The 18390-nt window shown below is 40.1% G+C and overlaps 3 protein-coding genes across 9 annotated transcripts in view; 1 reads left to right on the top strand and 2 right to left on the bottom strand.

Moving 5' to 3' along the window:
* Window positions 1–1387: 1387 nt before the first annotated feature.
* Window positions 1388–4965, bottom strand: tcn2 (transcobalamin II). Of its 2 annotated transcripts, none has more exons than XM_086314341.1 (10): window positions 4866–4965; window positions 4507–4577; window positions 3884–4073; window positions 3613–3782; window positions 3173–3325; window positions 2555–2727; window positions 2276–2450; window positions 2006–2186; window positions 1813–1931; window positions 1388–1718 (listed from the first exon to the last, which is right to left on the bottom strand). In XM_086314341.1, exons 2-10 carry the CDS (start codon window positions 4562–4564, stop codon window positions 1657–1659), a joined length of 1281 nt encoding a protein of 426 aa, XP_086170467.1. In that variant the 5' UTR covers window positions 4565–4577; window positions 4866–4965; the 3' UTR covers window positions 1388–1656. The 2 variants fall into 2 exon arrangements, with proteins under 2 accessions (XP_086170467.1, XP_086170468.1); XM_086314342.1 differs by having other exon boundaries at window positions 4507–4574; window positions 4866–4949.
* On the top strand, window positions 4800–8552 carry ccdc117 (coiled-coil domain containing 117). 5 transcript variants are annotated; one of them, XM_086314346.1, is made up of 6 exons: window positions 4800–5343; window positions 5888–5966; window positions 6072–6158; window positions 6261–6530; window positions 7211–7354; window positions 7705–8552. In XM_086314346.1, the coding sequence occupies exons 1-6, from the start codon at window positions 5334–5336 to the stop codon at window positions 7937–7939; spliced, it is 825 nt and encodes a 274-aa protein (XP_086170472.1). In that variant the 5' UTR covers window positions 4800–5333; the 3' UTR covers window positions 7940–8552. The 5 variants fall into 5 exon arrangements, with proteins under 5 accessions (XP_086170472.1, XP_086170473.1, XP_086170470.1 ...); XM_086314347.1 differs by having other exon boundaries at window positions 4809–5343; window positions 6108–6158; XM_086314344.1 differs by having other exon boundaries at window positions 5230–5343; window positions 5759–5966.
* The window catches only part of LOC147317428 (uncharacterized), an 11079-nt gene continuing 1112 nt past the window's right edge, over window positions 8424–18390 (bottom strand). The window contains exons 5-29 of one of the 2 annotated variants that reach the window (XM_086314337.1): window positions 18305–18344; window positions 18092–18214; window positions 16918–17472; window positions 16122–16199; window positions 15908–16003; window positions 15641–15742; window positions 15493–15553; window positions 14596–14728; window positions 14395–14487; window positions 14197–14309; window positions 13935–14070; window positions 13718–13837; window positions 13217–13330; window positions 12858–13088; window positions 12423–12524; window positions 12156–12338; window positions 11984–12079; window positions 11670–11899; window positions 11470–11596; window positions 11315–11398; window positions 11023–11237; window positions 10831–10857; window positions 10588–10648; window positions 10303–10488; window positions 8424–9257 (exon numbers count right to left, since the gene is read on the bottom strand). In XM_086314337.1, the coding sequence (XP_086170463.1) occupies window positions 9225–9257; window positions 10303–10488; window positions 10588–10648; window positions 10831–10857; window positions 11023–11237; window positions 11315–11398; window positions 11470–11596; window positions 11670–11899; window positions 11984–12079; window positions 12156–12338; window positions 12423–12524; window positions 12858–13088; window positions 13217–13330; window positions 13718–13837; window positions 13935–14070; window positions 14197–14309; window positions 14395–14487; window positions 14596–14728; window positions 15493–15553; window positions 15641–15742; window positions 15908–16003; window positions 16122–16199; window positions 16918–17472; window positions 18092–18214; window positions 18305–18344 (3339 nt within the window). In that variant the 3' untranslated portion in view covers window positions 8424–9224. Of the gene's footprint in view, window positions 9258–10302; window positions 10489–10587; window positions 10649–10830; window positions 10858–11022; window positions 11238–11314; window positions 11399–11469; window positions 11597–11669; window positions 11900–11983; window positions 12080–12155; window positions 12339–12422; window positions 12525–12857; window positions 13089–13216; window positions 13331–13717; window positions 13838–13934; window positions 14071–14196; window positions 14310–14394; window positions 14488–14595; window positions 14729–15492; window positions 15554–15640; window positions 15743–15907; window positions 16004–16121; window positions 16200–16917; window positions 17473–18091; window positions 18215–18304; window positions 18345–18390 lie in introns of those variants that run through there. The other variant, XR_015131836.1, reaches the window with a different exon arrangement.

The raw sequence follows: 18390 nt of genomic DNA, 5'->3' as shown, positions 1-18390 counted from the left end.
ACAGTGAAATTTTCATACGCATTTCAACCTCGGTGCTTAGCGTTTTTTGGGGGGTTTGGGGTTTTTTTTGGGCGGTGGGGGTACTTACATTCGTCATGTTTGTGAGGTTTGTTTTTATTTTAAATATGTATATTGTAGGTTTTCTTAGTTTTCTGTTTACATGTACTGAGAGATTTGCACTGGTGTAATCTCGCTAAATGGCCAAGAAATTCCCAGTTTACGAGATTTAAGTTTAAGTTTCCTGTCCAGTTAGCGTAATCCGGTAGTTTGTATTCAGCGTGTCTACAATAAAGTAAAACAAACAAACAATCAAAAAAAAAAAAATCAAAATTAAAGATAATTATAAAATAAATAAACTATCCTGTGTTCGTGTGCCTTTGTAGAAAAACTTGTTTGATTTCATCAGCACAGGGTATGAGGGCGCCAGCATTAAACTCAAACTAAACAAAGATGGTTACATAGGTCTCGATGCATGTATAGGCTATTAAAAGGGAGAGTGTTTCACTAAACCTGATAATGCATTTTTAAATGGACTCCATCAAAACACATCACTTGCTGACAAACAGCATGCTGATTGCTGCGGAAATCAAAGATAACCTGAAACACCAACAAAAGTCACTTCTTTAATTTTCTTGAACGCCTGTCAGAAATTCTTACCGTCCCATAGTGTTGCAAAGCACCATTTCTTTACGCAAAAAGGCCTTAAACATATTAAACACTCAACGTAATGGCATTGATTTTTCACGTTGTTGTCACGTTTCAGGACCACGGACAGCACGTGCTTCTGCGTTCGAAAATTAGCTCGTTGCCTGTAATCAGCAGATATTAGTGAGCGTCACACCTTCCCATCACACGCAGACGACTCCACTAGCTTTCTTAGTAAATTTGGCCCATACCCTACAATATATGATGTGCATATGGCCGTAAACTGTAATATAATGATGTTTATATGCAGCCAATGCATGTGGCAAAGGGTCCTCAACCAATCTTTAATAAATAGATACAAACTTTCCTATAAATTATTTTTGCCAGATGAATATGAAAGATGCCATTTTCAACCTTAGTGCACTGACACATCTACTCCAGCCATGTTAACAAAGATTCATGGCACCTGTTTATTAGTGCAAACAACCTAGCCTGTAAGACAATGATTTACCTCAGCAGTCAGCGTGCAGTAACGCAGTGTGAAAGCTAAACAGGCACTACATTTTTTTTTATTCTGCATTTTTATTATTTTATTTTTATTCAAACTACATACTTTTGAAAAGCCATCCAAAAAAATAGAAAATAAATAAATTCAGATGAACTGTCACTGGTTTATACTGTTTGTAACAATATAAAAAGCATACAAATAGATTGTCCTTAAAAAAAAGTCTTCAAAAGAGCATAATCACAAAAGTCATTTTATTTGACATTTCATACTAATTATATTATAATCATAAAAACGTTTTCCAAAGTAAAAATATTCAACACAAACTTTGTTGAAATAGCTCTTAATTACACTTTTGTTCAATCTTCATATCTACTTAAAATGCAAACATTCTGTTAAGTAATTGTGGGATTTATTGATATATGATGCCAAGAGACAATTTAGGTGTAATCATTAGTTCATAAAGATTAAAGTGCTGATCATCTAATCACTGATTGGCTGGAACATCAGTAGCTCGTGTTTCTGATGGTGATCCTTTGAGCCGCCTCGATCTTGAAATCACCGACACCTGACAGAGAGACACAGTGAAAGCAGATCAACGAAATCCTCGTTTGTGCGTCACAGTCTAAAGTGTGTTTGCATGCATGTGTGTGTCTACTCACCCTCAGTGAGTGCAGTGTCATTTGAGGAGAGGTGCCAGTATCTGCGGTCACTTTGCCTGGCCTGCTCTCCATTCACCACACTTAAGAAAGGTCCCCACAGGCTGGACTCCTTCTCAAACCTGCCACACAGCATCGTCAGACTACTCACTGCAGCCAATCACGCGCAAGGTAAAATACAATTGCATGAACTCACGTGAAGCCAACATTTTCCTCCTTGAGCAGTTCAAGAGCCTCTAGCAGGGAGCTGCCCTTTGGCACATGCACCGAGTAAAGTGCTGCTGCTCCGCTGGATGTCACCACTTCCACCATCACATTCACCTTGACCTGGTTTGGTGAAACCACTACAGGATCTAAGGGCTCAAGCACCAGAGTGTCTGCAGGAAGGTACACATATAACAATGTTAGAATGGCAACAGACACAACCTAAAGTGGCCAAAGAGGGTAGAAATGATGCTGCACATACTATCCTCAGTGAGGCACTCCTTGCTTTTAACTGCCATGTAGGATGTTTGCTGGAGAGCAGGCAGAGTCTGAGAGATGGCCATGGGGTTGTGGTATGCGTTGCTTCTAGCAGCTGTCCTCATGGCCTCCATTGAGGCGGCACACTCTGCAACCTCACTGCCCATTGCTAACAGGGCCTTGAACACATCAAATAAACACACTTCAGCTGCAAAGATATTGCTCTGTAGAAGTCTCTGAAGAGAGAGAGAGAGAGAGAGAGAGAGAGAGAGAGGATCCTTACTTGAATTGCAAGGCCTGTGCTGAATTCATTACCAATATGACCATCAGCCCTGCGGGAGGCTAGAAGCTTCTGCTTGATCTTGCTAAGAGCGGTGTCCAGCCCAGCAGCGTTTTGCATGTGAGAACCAGAGTCCTTCACACACTGGAGTGCCATTCCAGCCATGGCATACGTATCTGAGGAGAAAAATTGGATAAAATATTAGCACAACTGCATCATTACAGCTGTATTCAAAGCTAAAATACAAAGTGAAAAGCTTTTAGCATTTTCACAGCATACTAATGTAGATGTTTAGTGAAAGCTAAGCTAGCACTACAAGAGGTAACCGCTTTGCCAGAGCAAGCTGTGGCATAGACAAACAACTGAAAGCTAAACTGTATGTAGAGCTTCCTGTTAAATATCCATCAGGTGGCCTCAGCTTCAAACTCAGTGGATTTTGATCTGAAATATAACACGGCAGTGAATATATGTTTACTCCATCATGTGTCATCGTGTCATCAGCGGTAAACTAAATTATCCTAAAACCATGATTGTTAGTAGGTAATAGCAGGGTGACTCCTGCATCATTATTTCACCTTTATGTTAACAGCTAAAGACACCATTAAGGCATGTTTCACCCACCCACACTCTCAGATTCTCCATGTTTGAACTGCTCATGTTCTGCTGCTTTGATGAGCTTGTTGGTCACATGGTTGTTGACCCTGATGCCGCTCACACAGAGAGCGAGCACACCCAGGGAGTACTGGTAATAGTTGGTCAAAGGGCGGTGGCTGACTGAATGCAGGAGAGAAGAAGCAAATTAAACCAAATTACACTGAACCACAACTTCACAGCAATGTTTGAGAAATTATGAGGCATTTCAGTCTGGATGAAATTAGACAGAAAGTTACTCTATCCCTGCTAAATTCACAAACTATGAAATATGACCCCCGTCCTCTACATTAGGTAAACTCTGGTCAGATACTGTAGCACATCAAAGAGGAGAGGATTGCTGAAAAAAATTTTATGACAATGATTGCCCTTCAGAAACTAAAAATCAAACAAACAAACAAAAACCTTACAGGCAATGTGCTCTTTCTCCAGCTCCATCTGGTTCTTCAGGTGTGTCAGCAGTGCTTCACTCCTCTCGTTTACAGTGAAGCTGACCGTGTTGAGATCATAGCAGGAGGACTTTAAAGCCAGGTTGTAGAGCGCCAGCACACCAGTCACAGGCTGACTGTTAGAGAGAGAGCTGAGAGGAGGAAAAAAGGCTCAGTAGAGAACATTGGGGAGAAAGAGGACTTCATAGAAAGTGTTTAAGTGTGCATAAATGTGTGTTGTGTGTGTGTGTACCTTTGAATGTCATTGTGCAATTCATTTTTTAGTCTGTTGAGGTGTTCGCTCTCCTTGGCCAGGTTGTGGTTATTGGAAAGGCGTAATGCCAAGTGGACACTGGGGTTAGGAAGTCCCTCCTGGCTCTCCAGAGAGCGAAGGAGATTCTTGTTGAGTGAAAGCAGCAGCTCAGTGTTGGAGCCTTCTGTATCTGGAATTTAACTTTATAGGTTTAAAAAAAAGTCACCTGACACAAACAAAACCTATAAGTATCTCTGCTCTGCTGCTGTTGACATTTACATGAACTTTTGAAAGTGTTGCAAAACCATAGCTGCTGCATCAGCAGGACTAATTTACAGAATCATCACTACTGCGTTCAACACTCTCAGCAGATCAAGGCCAAAGAGGAGCCACATTCACTGTTAATCCTACACAACTAAGTAAACAAGCAACACAATGTATCACTCACATTCATTAAATACGCAATTGCAACATCTGTGAATGTCCAGACTCGTCAGTAAGTGTATTTGCAAACTGGGTTGCCTCAGAGTTAGTGCAGCTTTAGGAAGTTTAGTATAGTTAAGTTTTCTTTTCTTTTTTTAAATTAATTTGTAAAGAGGTCTTTTTAAAGTCGGCCTACTTACCACATGGTTTGGTAGAGGCAAAACCAATCAGTGCTGAGATTATCACCAAAGTTATCATTCTGGATAACCTGCTGGTTAAAACATACAAAAATCAGGCACACAGAAAATGAATCAACTCGGCTAAACAGTTAAAGTTAAAAACAAAAACAGTAAAAGTAAAACAGATATACAGTCACTGCGGGTGATAAAAATGCAAGGATCTTTGAGGAAGGCATGTACAAGTAATAGAAAATAAATATAAAAATAACTAATTTATAGTGACATGGATTGTGTGCCAGCATCACAGCAGACAATAAGTATCACATGATTCTAAAATCAAAGCGTTGTTTTGACATATCCTGTAAACAGTAGCGTGTTACCTCCACGGATCGTCCAAAGTGAAAAATCACAGCCGAGTGACGAGACGAGCTGGGACAACAGCTTCTAGTATTTCACTGTCACATGACTGGTCATTTGCAATCATAACGCGAGAGGGTCCCTTTAAACGTCAGCTGACCGGAAATTAAGAAAAAAATCTCTAATATTAAAAAATAAAATGCCAACACCGTCTTATTGTCACTAGAGATCACTTTTACATTTCCACGACGGTTTTTTTTTTGTCGTTTTTTTTTCTTTTTCGGAAACTACAGTTTGTAGTACATCCACTGGAACTACATTTCCCACAATCCCACTAAACGTAACATGCGCACTTTGTAGAACCTTGACGACTGTTCTGCCGCGACTCAGAGTAAGGAGCTAACGTCAGTTTGACCCAGCCTATCATAGAAGAAGTCCACAGAGCACGGTGACAGTTAATTTTGGATCTTTTTCTATTCGACGGGGGTATCATGCGATTAGGTTAGTACGACTTTAGCTTGTAAAAACTATTTTTGTGTGAAAATGGGAACTCTCTAAAGGAGAATAAATAAGCTCTGAACGGAGGCGAGCTAACTAAACACATTTGTCAACAACAAAAACGGCAATGGGGCAGGGCAGCTGCACAACTCGCTCTTTAACGCCAAATATTTTTGCTTAACTTGTGCAGAGTGGCTGTTCAGTGCAGGGATGAGGCTGTCGTGTGTTTACCTCTCATCTATTAATAACACACAGTTTTATCATTAACATGCTAACGCCAGTAGCGTTATAGCTAGCTAAATAGGAGGCAGCTAGCGCGATGTAAACAAATAACATGTGCGTCATGTAGTTTGTAAAAAAATAAAAATAAAAAAACCTTTATCGGCTTAACTGACTGGTATCAATACTGATCTTCCAGATCAGAGTCGTTAATAGCTGCTTACTCGCGTAGCTCTTCAAAAACATTTCATCGATTGGGCCAGCATGCATCACCCTGCGCCCCCAAGCAGTGAGCTGAGCTGCCTGCCAGCCATGTATTCCTTTTCAGGCCCCACAAGCCTTCCCGACTTCGACCTCGGACCTTCAAGTATGATTGAGGATGTACAGACAGCGACAGTCTCTAACAGGTATGTAACTGATGCACAGTGCACTATTTGTTTGTTTGTTTGTTTGTTTTCACCACATTTGTCAGACAGCTTTGGCTTAATTTGAAATATACTTTTATTTCTGAGCCCGACACAGGCATTTTCTGTGCCTCTATTCCACAGCAACTGGGAGACTAGATGCCTCAGGAAGCACAGGAGGAGAGCAGATGATGAGTAAGTGAGAGATGAATTATTAAAAAAAGAAAAGAATAAAAGCATTTGGTAATGCTTGTCTTAGCCCTACACAAGTGTTAAACTATATGATTGTTTTATCAGGGGTTGCAGTGCCAAAAAGAGGAGGTTAATGTTTGAGGCAGAAGTTGCTCCTTCAAATTTGAGCACTAGCACAGAGTGTGACTGGTCTGGTGCAAACAGCTGCTCTTCTCAGTCTGCACAGCAAGCCTGTCCTGCGCCTCCACAGTCCTGCACAACATCTAATAACACCACTTTGCCGCAGACCTCTTCTTCCCTGTTCCGACTTGAGACGGAGAGCTCCTGCATGGAGATCGAGGCCGCACAGAGAAAACTTCAGGAGATAGAAGACAGGTATGCAATGTATAACATTTGGGAGAAAAAAAATGAACAAAACACAACTTGTCATTTGTTCACAGCAGCTGTATTATGGTGTGTATTGTGTCTTTAACCTCTGCATGATAGTTGTATCTTCCTTTGTAAAACGAGTTGATTCTATTGCCAGTTCACCAACCCATATTTGTGATTGGTCAGATGTTGCCAAGCCCTTTCATGTAAACATGCAGGGGAAACATTGGGTTGGCTTAGAGATTTAGCTTCATATGCTTGATTATCCTGATTGCGAATGATGGGTTAAGTGAAACCAGATAATGGAAACATAATCCTGGGTATGTTGTACATGCCCCGAAGCAGGTTTTGGTATGTAGAATAAGTAACCATAGTGATGTAACCCAGTAAAAAGTTCTGATGTCTGAGTATTTGAGGTCAATCCTGAACGTACCTCTGTAAGCACAGGTCTCTGTTTATAATGTGCATACAATGTATATGTCAGGCCCACAGATCACCCTTCAGACTGTTTTGTATTTTCACGTATGTATTTACATTGTCAAGAACAATGTAAATACATAACATTTACATTTATATAATTCAAAGTGGGGTTTTTCTTAAATCTGGCATTCAGTGTTGGTGAAGAGTTTGGGGGTTACATCACAAGAAAGAGTGACAACCCACAATGTACTATTGATGTATCACAGAATAACACTGGAGGACGATGAGGATGAAGATCTGGATGTAGAGCCAGCTCCGAGACGCCCGGTGCTGGTGATGTCTGACAGTTTGAAGAAGGGCCTGCGGCAGGGCATCAGTGACATCCTCCCCCACACAGTAGCCCAGTCTGTGTATGTTTATTTTGTTATTGGAACATTTAATGGTGATTTTTAAGTAATAAATAGAAATGGATATATCCTTTATTGTCCCTCATTGGGGAAATTCAGGTGTTCTAGCAGCAAAGCGACAGGCAGATGGAGCATGCAGATTCACACAAAAGTTAAGAATATAAAAAGCAAGAAATAGACTGTACAGGCAAATTTACAACATAAGGAAAAAAATAAAAATATGAGTAATGATGTGAGACGGACTCCAAATATTGTTTTCAACTGGCAAGAGTTTCTTGATTAAGAAGTCTGCGCAGTTGCACTCCTTTAGGGATGCTAATATTTGTGTCACTTTCGTCTTTCTCACACTTTAGGAGCCGTTCCTGTATGGAGCTGGTGCTATGGCGGCCACCAGAAGATCCCTTCAGTCAGAGACTTAAGGACTCATTACAAAAACAGCGCAAACAACAGACTGTGTGTCGGCAGACTCCAACTCCATGTCCATCTCCCAGTCCCCTTAACACCTCAAGTCCACCAGCAGACACACACTCTCCTCTGTACAGTTTCTCTGTGGCCCACAACTCTGGAGAGGAGGAGATGGAAATGTAATAGTGTTTCTCCACAAAGTGATGCCAAAGTGAAAGACTGGAGACTCGTAGCAAAGTAAAAAGATTTAAAAAGATGTGGAACAACTTCAGGCTGGTCAGTTTGTCTTTATAAGGATATTGTGAAGTTTTGAACAGTTTGTGAAGCGCATCATTTTCTTGGCAGTAATTTATGTTTTCTGACTTTAATCCCATTTGATCTTGTAACATAATAACTGACATAATCTCCAAGGTCTGTCAGCAAGTAGCCTTACATAATACTTCGCAGTATTGATGTTTCCCGTAAGAAGTGAAACGACTTTTACGTTGCCAAAGCCTGGCCAGCACTACGCTGATGTGTTGTAAATATGATTATATTTCTTAAACATCAGCGTGGAGCATCACATTTGCTTGTGGCATGCCTTCCTGCTTGTAGTAATACTTCTGGCGGAGAGATCATCTCTATTGCTTAGCAAGTATGCCATTAGGGGAGCTTGGAGGAATTTATAAAGTCATGGAAATGCAGATTTTTATGGTTTGACTGTATTTTCATATGCACATGACCAGAACTTCAGCTAGCCATTGGGTGCTATAAACTTTATATTTGTTTTTTAATAAATGTACAGTTTTCATGTGTATATTCTGCCCAGTTTTCATTGGATGAAAGTGCTTGAATCAGGCAAGTTTGTGTGTGTGAACATGGCTTATAGTAAAATGCGCTATAATACTGTAAGTACCAATTCATTTACCATGCATGCATACTGTAAATGGAGCTCTACCCAAATATTTGGATAGTTGTTTGTATTTGGTTTGACTCTTACAATAGTGATCATCATACTTCACACCCTTTCCAAATTCAGCCATATTTTTGAACCCTTCAGATTAATGGACAGCGAGTACAAGTAGACAGGTTCAAAAGCCTTTAATACGTTACATTTTGCTTCAGCCTTGCAGAAACTGTAAATGTATTTTTAAGCATTTTCTAAGGACTTTGTTAAAGCCCTGCCAGCTTTATGAGGTTATTTAATGTACGGTAACTCACATGATCGTTAGTCTTCAGAGAAATGTCAGCTCCTGTCGTTTACAGCTCACTGCAAGCTATAAAAACCTTACTGCCTTAGCACAGAGGAATGTGATGACCACATCTCCAGTTGTTCCATATGTCACTGTGACCTGCTTGTTAACCTCCTATCTTAGAACAGTGAATGATTTATATTTGTTGCCATGGGACAACTTTAAATAAGGCTGATTTGAAGAGCATTCTATTACTGGTGTGCAGTCGCTCACACAGTGTAAGGTTTTGTGTTGCTTTAACTCCCATCTGTGTCTGTACTCTGAGGGATCTGTGAATGAAACAATAATAGCAGTTAATATCAATATTTGGAAAACAATTAGTGCTTTTAATATTCCCATCAGACATGGGTAGCATGGCTGTATGCATGACTGATACTAGTCTGAGATTCTTCTAAAGAAACATGCTATTTGTGTTAAAAGTAGAATGGGAGGCAGAGCCTTCAGTTTTCAGGCCCCTCTTCTGTGGAACCAGCTTCCAGTTTGGATTCGGGAGACAGACACTATCTCTACTTTTAAGATTAGGCTTAAAACTTTCCTTTTTGCTAAAGCATATAGTTAGGGCTGGACCATGTGACCCTGAATCCTCCCTGCTGAATCCTCCCTCCCCTCCATGCTGCAATAGACATAGGCTGCCGGGGGATTCCCATGATGTATTGAGTTTTTCCTTTCCAGTCACCTTTCTCACTCACTATGTGTTAATAGATCTCTCTGCATTGAATCATATCTGTTATTAACCTCTGTCTCTCTTCCACAGCATGTCTTTTACCCTGTCTTCCTTCTCTCACCCCAACCGGTCGCAGCAGATGGCCCCGCCCCTCCCTGAGCCTGGTTCTGCCGGAGGTTTCTTCCTGTTAAAACTGAGTTTTTCCTTCCCACTGTCACCAAAGTGCTTGCTCATAGGGGGTCATATGATTGTTGGGTTTTTCTCTATCTATGAAGCGCCTTGAGGCGACTTTTATTGTGATTTGGCGCTATATAAATAAAATTGAATTGAATTAATGTTTTATCAGTTTATTTTATAATCTGTGGAAATGTGAGTGCAGAGAACCACCATCAATAGCCTTAAACTGCTGTAAAGCTTTGTATTTTTTCATTGTGCATTTTTTTGGTCAGACTAAATATGAATGAAGACATAATTTTGTGGGTTAGAAAATTAAGAAAAAAAATTACAAAACCTTCACAAAAATACTTGACTTTAAATTACAAGTAGTACTTGGAGTATTGAAATTTATAACTACTGTAAACTTCATCAAGTGGAAACATTAAAAGTCACTTCACACTTCACAATAACCAGATACTGAAGAATTTACTCACTGTTTCAAGATAGGATCCTGATAAATCGGGAGGAGGTGAGCTCCACCCGTAGGCCTGATTTTCAGCACGGAGCTGCTTCACTTTGCTATGGAGGTAACGTATAAGCTTAAAGGAAGCCATGTCTGAGGAGCTGTGATGGGAGTTCAGAGCTTGGAGGGAGGGAGAGCTGAGAGATTTCTGGTATTCCTTAAAAGAAAAATGATACCAGGATTTTTCTTAATAGCATAAACAATGAGTAAGGACACAAACGTTTTGGGTTTCACACAGGAAGCGCAAACCATTTACCATTTCTTCCTCAGGTCTTTCAGGCTCCCTCTGCCTAACATCTTGTGGTCTTGGTGCCTTCCTAGAAAAAGCAAACCTGAATTTGGTTGGTTGTTGGGTAAATAACATAACTGCATGAACATCTGTTGTATATGTATAATGTTAGATCTATGGTCTAAGCATCGCATCACATTGAGTTGAGGTGAGATCATGCTCTTGTACAGCTGGTTAGTATAACATTGATTTACCAAGACACAAAATTACCTGCCCCTTAACAACTTTGCCTGGCACCTGTGGGATGACAAAAGTTAGCACAAAAACTGTATACATGTCACAGTATTGTTTGATTCAAGATCAGCAGCTTTGGAAAATTATTGCAACACAAAAAGAAAAATATGACCTGGCTGCATTCTGGGTTTAGTTTGGAGGATGCCATTTTTGTTTTGAGCACGTTACCGTTCCAGTTCAGCCGTCAACTCTTCTTCAAACTTGAGTGCCAGGCGAGCTGCGGTCTGTCCCTTCCACTCAGCCATGCTCCTCTGAACCTGCCTGAGCTCAGAGTCTTTGGCCTTTAACTGCTTGCGGAGACATGCTGCCACTCCTCCTCCGCCTTGAACTCCTCCATCACTCATGTGAACCCATTTTAAGCTGCTCAACTCCTCAATGTGTTCCTGCAAAAATGTCACAGGGAGTTAAATTTCCTCTAATGCTATGCGTGTGTGTTTTGTCTAAGCATGTGGGTTCAGACCTGAATGAGTCGTTCCTTTAAAAAATTCAAAGCTTGATCTCTCTCCAGCCTCAGCTGTTGCCTCTGGATGCTCAGTTCTTGCTCCTGAAAAATGGGAGATTTTTACTGAATATGTCCATATAAACATTTAGCGTGCTGTAAAGTTCAAATGATACCTTTTCTTTTCTCAGCTGCTCGTTGGTTTGTTTCCGTGAGTCTAGCTTTTGGTGCAGTTGGCTAATAAAAGCCTTCAGCTGCTCTCGTAGTGTTTTTAGGTTCATAAAAGCCTCGGCTACTGTGAAACTGCAAATGACAAAGATATGTGCATTACAAGCCAATTACAAACAAGCTGTGAAGACTGGGCATAAAATTATACCTGGGAGGTAGTTTTCCAGCACTTTGTTTGGCTTGACTTTGCTCCACTAACAGGCTGAGATGCTGGCACTCTGCTGCTAGCTGCTCGGTCCAGTGTTGGTGTTGCTGCTCCATCTCAGATGTGATTTGGTTATGGCTGCTCTCCCTTTCTTCTAGCATCACCCGGAGCCTGTCTGCCTCTTTAACTGCCAGCTGGACATCCTTCTCGAGCTGCAGAACTGTCCTATGACTCTGCCATGATTACAGAGCACACCAGGTCAACTTTTCTAAGATGTCACATCACATCTAGAGTTTGAACATGTGGTTTCACTGCACCTGCGCCATCTGTAGCTCCGCCTGGTGCTCCTCTTTCAGTGACTTGCAAATTGCAGCCAACTGTGTACAGTTTTCCTTTTCCAGCTCCTGCAGTTTCTTAGAGATAAAAGCAAAATCATACAAACATGGAAAGAAAATGTATTTAGATTTATCTAAGTGGAAGATCCCTTACTGTTTTTAGTTCCATGACCTGATGTTGAAGAGCTAATGCTTTACTCTTCCCTTTCTGCATTTCGCTCCTCAAACTTTCCAGGAGCTTTTCATTCTGCTCTTCCAGTATCCCACGCTGCACCTCCAGAGCTTCCATTTTTTCTGCCTCCCACTTCCTCCTCTCCTCCTTCACTGCTTTGTACACCTAAATGGGAAAAGAGAGCATTCTGTTCATACCATCCAATTATGTTAGAAAGGTTGCATATGTTAGTCAAAGGATTATCAGTACCTTTTCCGATGCTTCTACATGCAACTCCTCTTCATGTTTCTTTACCTCTTCCTTCTGCTGTTGCAGAGATTTCTGTAGCTTAATTAATTCTTCTTCTTTTAGCTACAAAATTAAGAGAGGACGACCTCTTAGAAGTAACCTTACAAAGTATTTTACTAGTAGTATAATATGTAGTGCAATAACGTTAATGATGGCACGCCACCCAACATAAAATGTATGCATTTATGACACTACAGAATACCTGAGATACAACCCCTCACCAAACAGTTCTCTAGTCTGTACTTTCAAAGGAATACTTTTTTTTTTTTAGCCTGAATATGAACTGAGGAGAAATCAGTAACCTGTCACAATAAACCTTTTGGGCTTGCTGTTAATAATATAAACATATTAGTAAAGTTACTTATAGAACAAGAAAAAAGGATTTGTAGCACTTACCATTATACTGTGGGCGTGCTCTTCAACTTCCTTCAGGGTTTTGTGGTGCTGCATTCTCAAGTGCTGTTGCTCCACCTTCAGTCCATCTCGTTCTGCTTGTAAGGCACTGCATTGCTCCTGGAAATCTAGGAGCTGCAGCTCTTTGTGGGCCAACATTTTCTCCAGAGTTACCACCCTGATCTTATGTTCTCCCACCTCACCCTGCAGCCCACTCACTCGAGCCTCCAGTGCCTAACAGGAAAAGAGACAGCAACAGTAACACACACACACACACACACACACACACACACACACACACACACACACACACACACACACACACACACACACTATTTATGTTAAAAAAAAAAAAAAGCTACCTCAATCTGCCCCTTTTTCTGCATCTGTTTTTCTTCCAAACAAGCACATCTGTTTCTCAGTGACGTCTCTGCTTCTGTGGCCCTTTGGAGCTCTTCACAAGTCTCTTCCAATTTCTGCTCCAAAAGGAAAATATATTCAGAGACATTTTAAAAAAGACACTAAATCTGCCTTTACTCAAACAAAAATGGATTCTGTCTGTTAAATTTCATTCAGCACCCTCACTGAAATTGAGATCCCAATGATAAAGAAGCCCAAAATAAAATTGTAAAATGATAAATCCACAACTTTATGATTAAAGTTTAGATTCTCCATTTGGATTGTTGAAGATCATAAATATTTCTGTTCGTAAAGTGAATGCAGACTATAAAAAGAAAAGCACAATTTAATGTAATTTCATGTTTACATGTATAAAAAATGAGTCCCATTAAACCAAAAAATATTTTTAGTTATAACTTTGTATTTTTGGAGTTACTACATAGTCTATAAACAGCCTATGATACCTCTTGCATGGACTCCAGCTTTTCTCTGGCACGTCGCTGCTCAGCAAACAGTTCTGTTTTGGCATTATCCAGCTGTCTTTCCATTTCTTCCTGCTCCAGCACCGACATTATGACATTGTTCTGTTTATTGAACAATAAAAAGAGAAAGTGATGACATAAGAACAAAATTAAACCAAGGACTGAACCACTAACTACAGGATTAGGTTTGTTTTTTTACTGCTTTGAAGCAGGATCCATCCTTTGGAGTCTGTTTACACAGACGCTGAACTGTAAAATCTTCCTGGGTGTCTCTGTGCTGGAGAAGACATGATTCTTTCTGCCTCAGCATCTTCTGTAGCTGCCAGCTACCATGGCTGCAGCAAAATGATGTTTTATCAATAAAGAAAACTCTCCTTTATGCAGACAAATATTATGTTGATGTTGGCCGTGTTAATGCACATGGCTCTGAATGAGACAGTTAGTAGGAGGAGATTTTATACCCAACAGACTTCCTCTCTGCTCTGCTGTCTCTCTGAACAGACTGCAAAGTCCTCTTCTCCTCCTCCATCTGTGCCGTCTCTGTAGTCAGTCGCTCTAACTCCTGCAAGGCATGCTGCAGCACGAACCATTACTTGTACACGTTAGTGAGTCTTCAGCAAACATTCTCCTGAAAAACATTTGAAAATGCTGGACTTTACCTTCCTTTGTTGTCTAAGTTCAGAGAGGCAGACCTCAACATCTTTTATCTGAGCCCTCTTCAACCACAGCGTCTCCTCCTCTTCCTCACATTTCTAAACCACACACAAACAAGCTAAGCACCATCTCATACATATGCATGCAAGTGAATTTATACAACCGACACAGAATAGAATAAATTTCCCCCGGAGGTTTAGTCTTACTTGTCGGAGGTCAGAGAGTCGGCCAATCACCTTGACCCATTCAGACTGCATCTTGTCCAGTGTCCTCTCAGGCCTGGACTTGCTGCTCCAGCAGCTCATTTCTTCATCTGTGTCACTAAAATAACTCGCAGGTCTGAATACACATGAGAGCAGAAGAATACACAAATCTGAAAAAGTATTTAAAAAACAAGGAGAACTTGCCCTAGGAGTATTTTTAATTTTGAGATTAAGTTTAGGTGACTGACATCTGGAATTATAGAACTTAATTTGTTAAAGTAAGTGTTCCTTCCTATTCTGCTAATTCTTAATCTATGTTTAAGGTCAGATGACATTCTTGTCTACTGTAGCTTTTAAGTTTCTTCTTTCCAGTGTTTTACATAGATTTCTTTGCACTGTTTTACTCTGATTGATATTTGGAAAGCAGTGTTGTTGCAGAACTGGGTTTTGACAGGAAGCACTTCAGAATCATCACCAGCTGACATGAAAGGTTCTTCTTCTGGGTTCATCTCTTACGCTTAAGGGCTGATATTAGGGTAATTAAAAATTTTGTGTGCTTGACGGACATTTTTTGGCATTTTTCTGTGTGCATAGAAAATATATTTGCAGAATTTTATGTGTTAGAGATACTGTTGGGTGTTTGTCCCAATGGGTAGAGCTCTAAACCCAAACTTCCCCACCATACAACCAACTATCCTACAGCACAATTGGCAGAAAGACACAACCAAATATTTAAAGGCAGATTTTAATTGGATTTTGGAAGTTATTAAAATTTTCTCTTTATTGTATTAAGAGCTTTCAGACCTTGTCCTCTTAGTGCATTACCTGTCATATTGAAGTTTCCTGAGGCTATTGTGTGTGCACTAACATAGATGCAGCTGATACTTTGATTTATTTTACCTATATGCTGTTCTCCTGTTACGTTGACAGTTACAAACAGGTCCATATGGGGATCTCTGTACTTTGGGAATAAAGACAAGAAAATTATTTTGACACTTTACTACTTTGTGTATTTTATAGTAATAAAATAGTAGTAGTCAGCTCTTACCTGATGTAGACCGAGATTCACTTTCTTCTTGTGTTGTTATGTCAGTCTGGTTGCTACACTGGCCATTAATTTCTGTGACAGACCGAATGAGAGAGTGCCATCCTAACAAGAGTGGATACTTTTTGTAGATATTATCCTTCATATTTAAAGATTTTGTAATTATCATTCATTACCCTTTAAATTTTTCAGTTTCACTTTTCAAACTCTGATATTTTGTGTCTAAACATATTTATAAACTAGTTCACTTCCATATCTTCTGTTTCTTACCGGGCCACTTGTGAATGTGCTGCCTGACTTGCTCCGTGCAGACTGTATCAAGGTCGCTGTCAATGGACACCGTGTCAAAGCTCAGCACAGGTACTCCTGGAAAAGAACCAAGCAGCCCACAATCACTATTTCAAATAAACAGAATCCCAAAAGCATCAGTGTGGTAGGCTGTGCTTGTAAATGCAAGTGTAATACAGTGTAACGTGTGTGGTACCTGCCAAGCACCTGGTCTTAGGAGAACAGCTGCTGTTGACATTTTCAGGGTCTTTTAAAAACTCTGTGCTGTGGAAGCCTGAAATGAAAAGGGAAGAAAACAGACTTATATATTAAAAAAAAAAAAAAAAAAAACTACAGCTGACAGTACACGTAAGGCGTAAAGGTGTCCTGTATTACATCTATCAATGGTTATAAAACGTTTTCATTCATACTTCTATTTGAAAAGTTAGCAATCCAGCCAAGCTAACATCAGAGGCCTCTACTAGCACTTATGTTCATTCATTCGCGCAACTTTAAATCCATTCAACATTATTCTCCATGGTCGCACATGACTTCATGCAGTGACTCCCTGAAGCCATTGAATTCCCTGCCCCCGTTTTAGGAACCACTGCATTAGGTTATGTGCATGCTGAGTTGAAAGTTTGGCCTCAAGTTCAAAAGCTCAAATCCAGAGTTCTGGTATTTGAGTGGAGGGAGAGCATGTGATATATTTAATGCTTTGGGTATGAATTATAACCATTCATAGATGTATGAAGTAATGTAGTAATGTAGAAGTAATAACACTCCTCAACCTATAATGGTATTCAGGCACCATTTTTGTTTTGCCAAAATGATTTTCATACAGTCAAACATCTGTAGAGAACGTGCCTTCGATCACATGTCGAACACACAGATGGACAGACATATGGCCAAAGAACAGATGGATCATTTTTCTCTCAATCCTCACCCCTTTGACTAAGCAAAGTTAAAACATGCCTGAAAGCTTATCTTTCAAAGATTCTATAGATACAGACTTGTACCACTGCTGTCATCCTCAGGCTGTGGTAATCTGCATGTCTCTGAAGCTCCTGCTTTCACACCAGCATGTGATATATTTGCTCCAGCGCTATGAGAAACACAGCTCTTCTTGTTTGGACGTGGTTGGTTTGTCAGGGAATGCTGAGGAGTGAGTGTGTCATCGCTGCTTTCCCCAGTCGTTTCTGAACCTCTTCTTTCAACATCATAAACATGTCGTTCATGTTGTTTACTTTGGTAAGCGCCGCTGTCAGAGATGTTTGTACTCCCAGTCACTTCTGCTTTATCCGACATTTGCATACTGACATCTATAAAAGTCAGTTCTACCATCTCCTCTCTGAAGCGTGTAGCAAAGTCCTCGGTGCAGATACTGTCTGAAGGAGGGCCAATTTCTTCGGCCAGCCCTCCTTCCTTGCAGGTGCCTCCAAGTAGCCTCTCCAGCCTCCAGATGACCTGCTCTCTACAAGACTCGATTTCCTCTTTGTCCCTCCTGTCTAACCTCTTTTCAGTTTTGTCACCAGTTACAGGATCTTTCGAGCAGCCCTCAGTGTTTTCTGAGGTAGAGCAGAGGAGAAGTGGTGTAAGGAAAAGTCCACTCTATTAACATTATGGTGATCAACATAGACCACACAGTCCTGTGCAAGAGTGTTAAGCCACCTCTAATTTCTTCATATTTTGCTTCAGTGATTTACTGAAAACATACATACAGTATTTAAGGCAGAAGATATAAAGAACTATTGCCCAAGACCATTTTAAAACAATTCCAAGAAAGTCTGGAAGTATAATCTAAAGAAATGAGTGTTGGATTGAGATTTTTTGCACAATACTTTACATATATATCATTTAATTATAGGCCACCTATGAAGACAACACAGGGGCCTGACCAACTCTCATATTAAGCAGCTTCATATTAAGCATGTATACATTTAGCAACATAATTTCCAAGAAAGTTGGGTTGTTGTATATTTCAATTTTAAACTTAGTTACAACTTTTTTGGAAATCAGGGTTGCATTTCTGTCGCTTGTGCTGAAAGAAAAATTATGTCACCACTAGTACTAATCATTTTCACTGTTGTAAGATATTTACCTCAGACTATAAATAAGGCCTTTTCAGTTAAAAACATTGTTAATTTAAAACTTTTCCTGTGAATAGCCCTAATATTAAAATATTACCATATCTTTGCTGCACTGCTGGGGCGCTCATCAAATCTAGACCAGACATGGGGGTACCATTTTGTTCACTTGTACTTTCCAGGCCCGTATCTTTGCCCAGAGACTGACTCCAACCAAGAGGAGCTAGAAAAATACCACACACAGAAAAAAAAGATTACATAATATTACATGGAAAACACAAACTTATAGAGCTGTTATTGTGATATAAATTACCTGCACTGCTGCAATTAAGCTCACATTTCTGGGGCAGGACCTGGATAAATTAATCATACTTGCTTATGTTATTATCATTTTTATTA

Source organism: Aulonocara sp. 'chitande type north' Nkhata Bay, linkage group LG12 (assembly GCF_057382095.1).
Source record: "Aulonocara sp. 'chitande type north' Nkhata Bay isolate Kocher_YH1m ecotype deep benthic linkage group LG12, A_spYH_male_GT1.1, whole genome shotgun sequence".
In the NCBI taxonomy this organism is placed as follows: domain Eukaryota; kingdom Metazoa; phylum Chordata; class Actinopteri; order Cichliformes; family Cichlidae; genus Aulonocara; species Aulonocara sp. 'chitande type north' Nkhata Bay.
The sequence above is the reverse complement of the archived record's forward strand: the minus strand, read 5'-3'. Positions and strand labels throughout refer to the sequence as shown.

Bases quoted from the DNA above. Each gene is read 5' to 3' on its own strand.
- tcn2 (XM_086314341.1), bottom strand. From the start codon at position 4,564: ATGATAACTTTGGTGATAATCTCAGCACTGATTGGTTTTGCCTCTACC. The intron at 2,728-3,172 runs GTGGGTGAAACA...TTTTCTCCTCAG, and splicing joins TGGAGAATCTGAGAGTGTGG to ATACGTATGCCATGGCTGGA. The intron at 2,451-2,554 runs GTAAGGATCCTC...GATGTGTTCAAG, and splicing joins GCACAGGCCTTGCAATTCAA to GCCCTGTTAGCAATGGGCAG.
- ccdc117 (XM_086314344.1), top strand. From the start codon at position 5,824: ATGCATCACCCTGCGCCCCCAAGCAGTGAGCTGAGCTGCCTGCCAGCC. The intron at 5,967-6,071 runs GTATGTAACTGA...TTTATTTCTGAG, and splicing joins ACAGCGACAGTCTCTAACAG to CCCGACACAGGCATTTTCTG. The intron at 6,159-6,260 runs GTAAGTGAGAGA...TTGTTTTATCAG, and splicing joins AGGAGGAGAGCAGATGATGA to GGGTTGCAGTGCCAAAAAGA.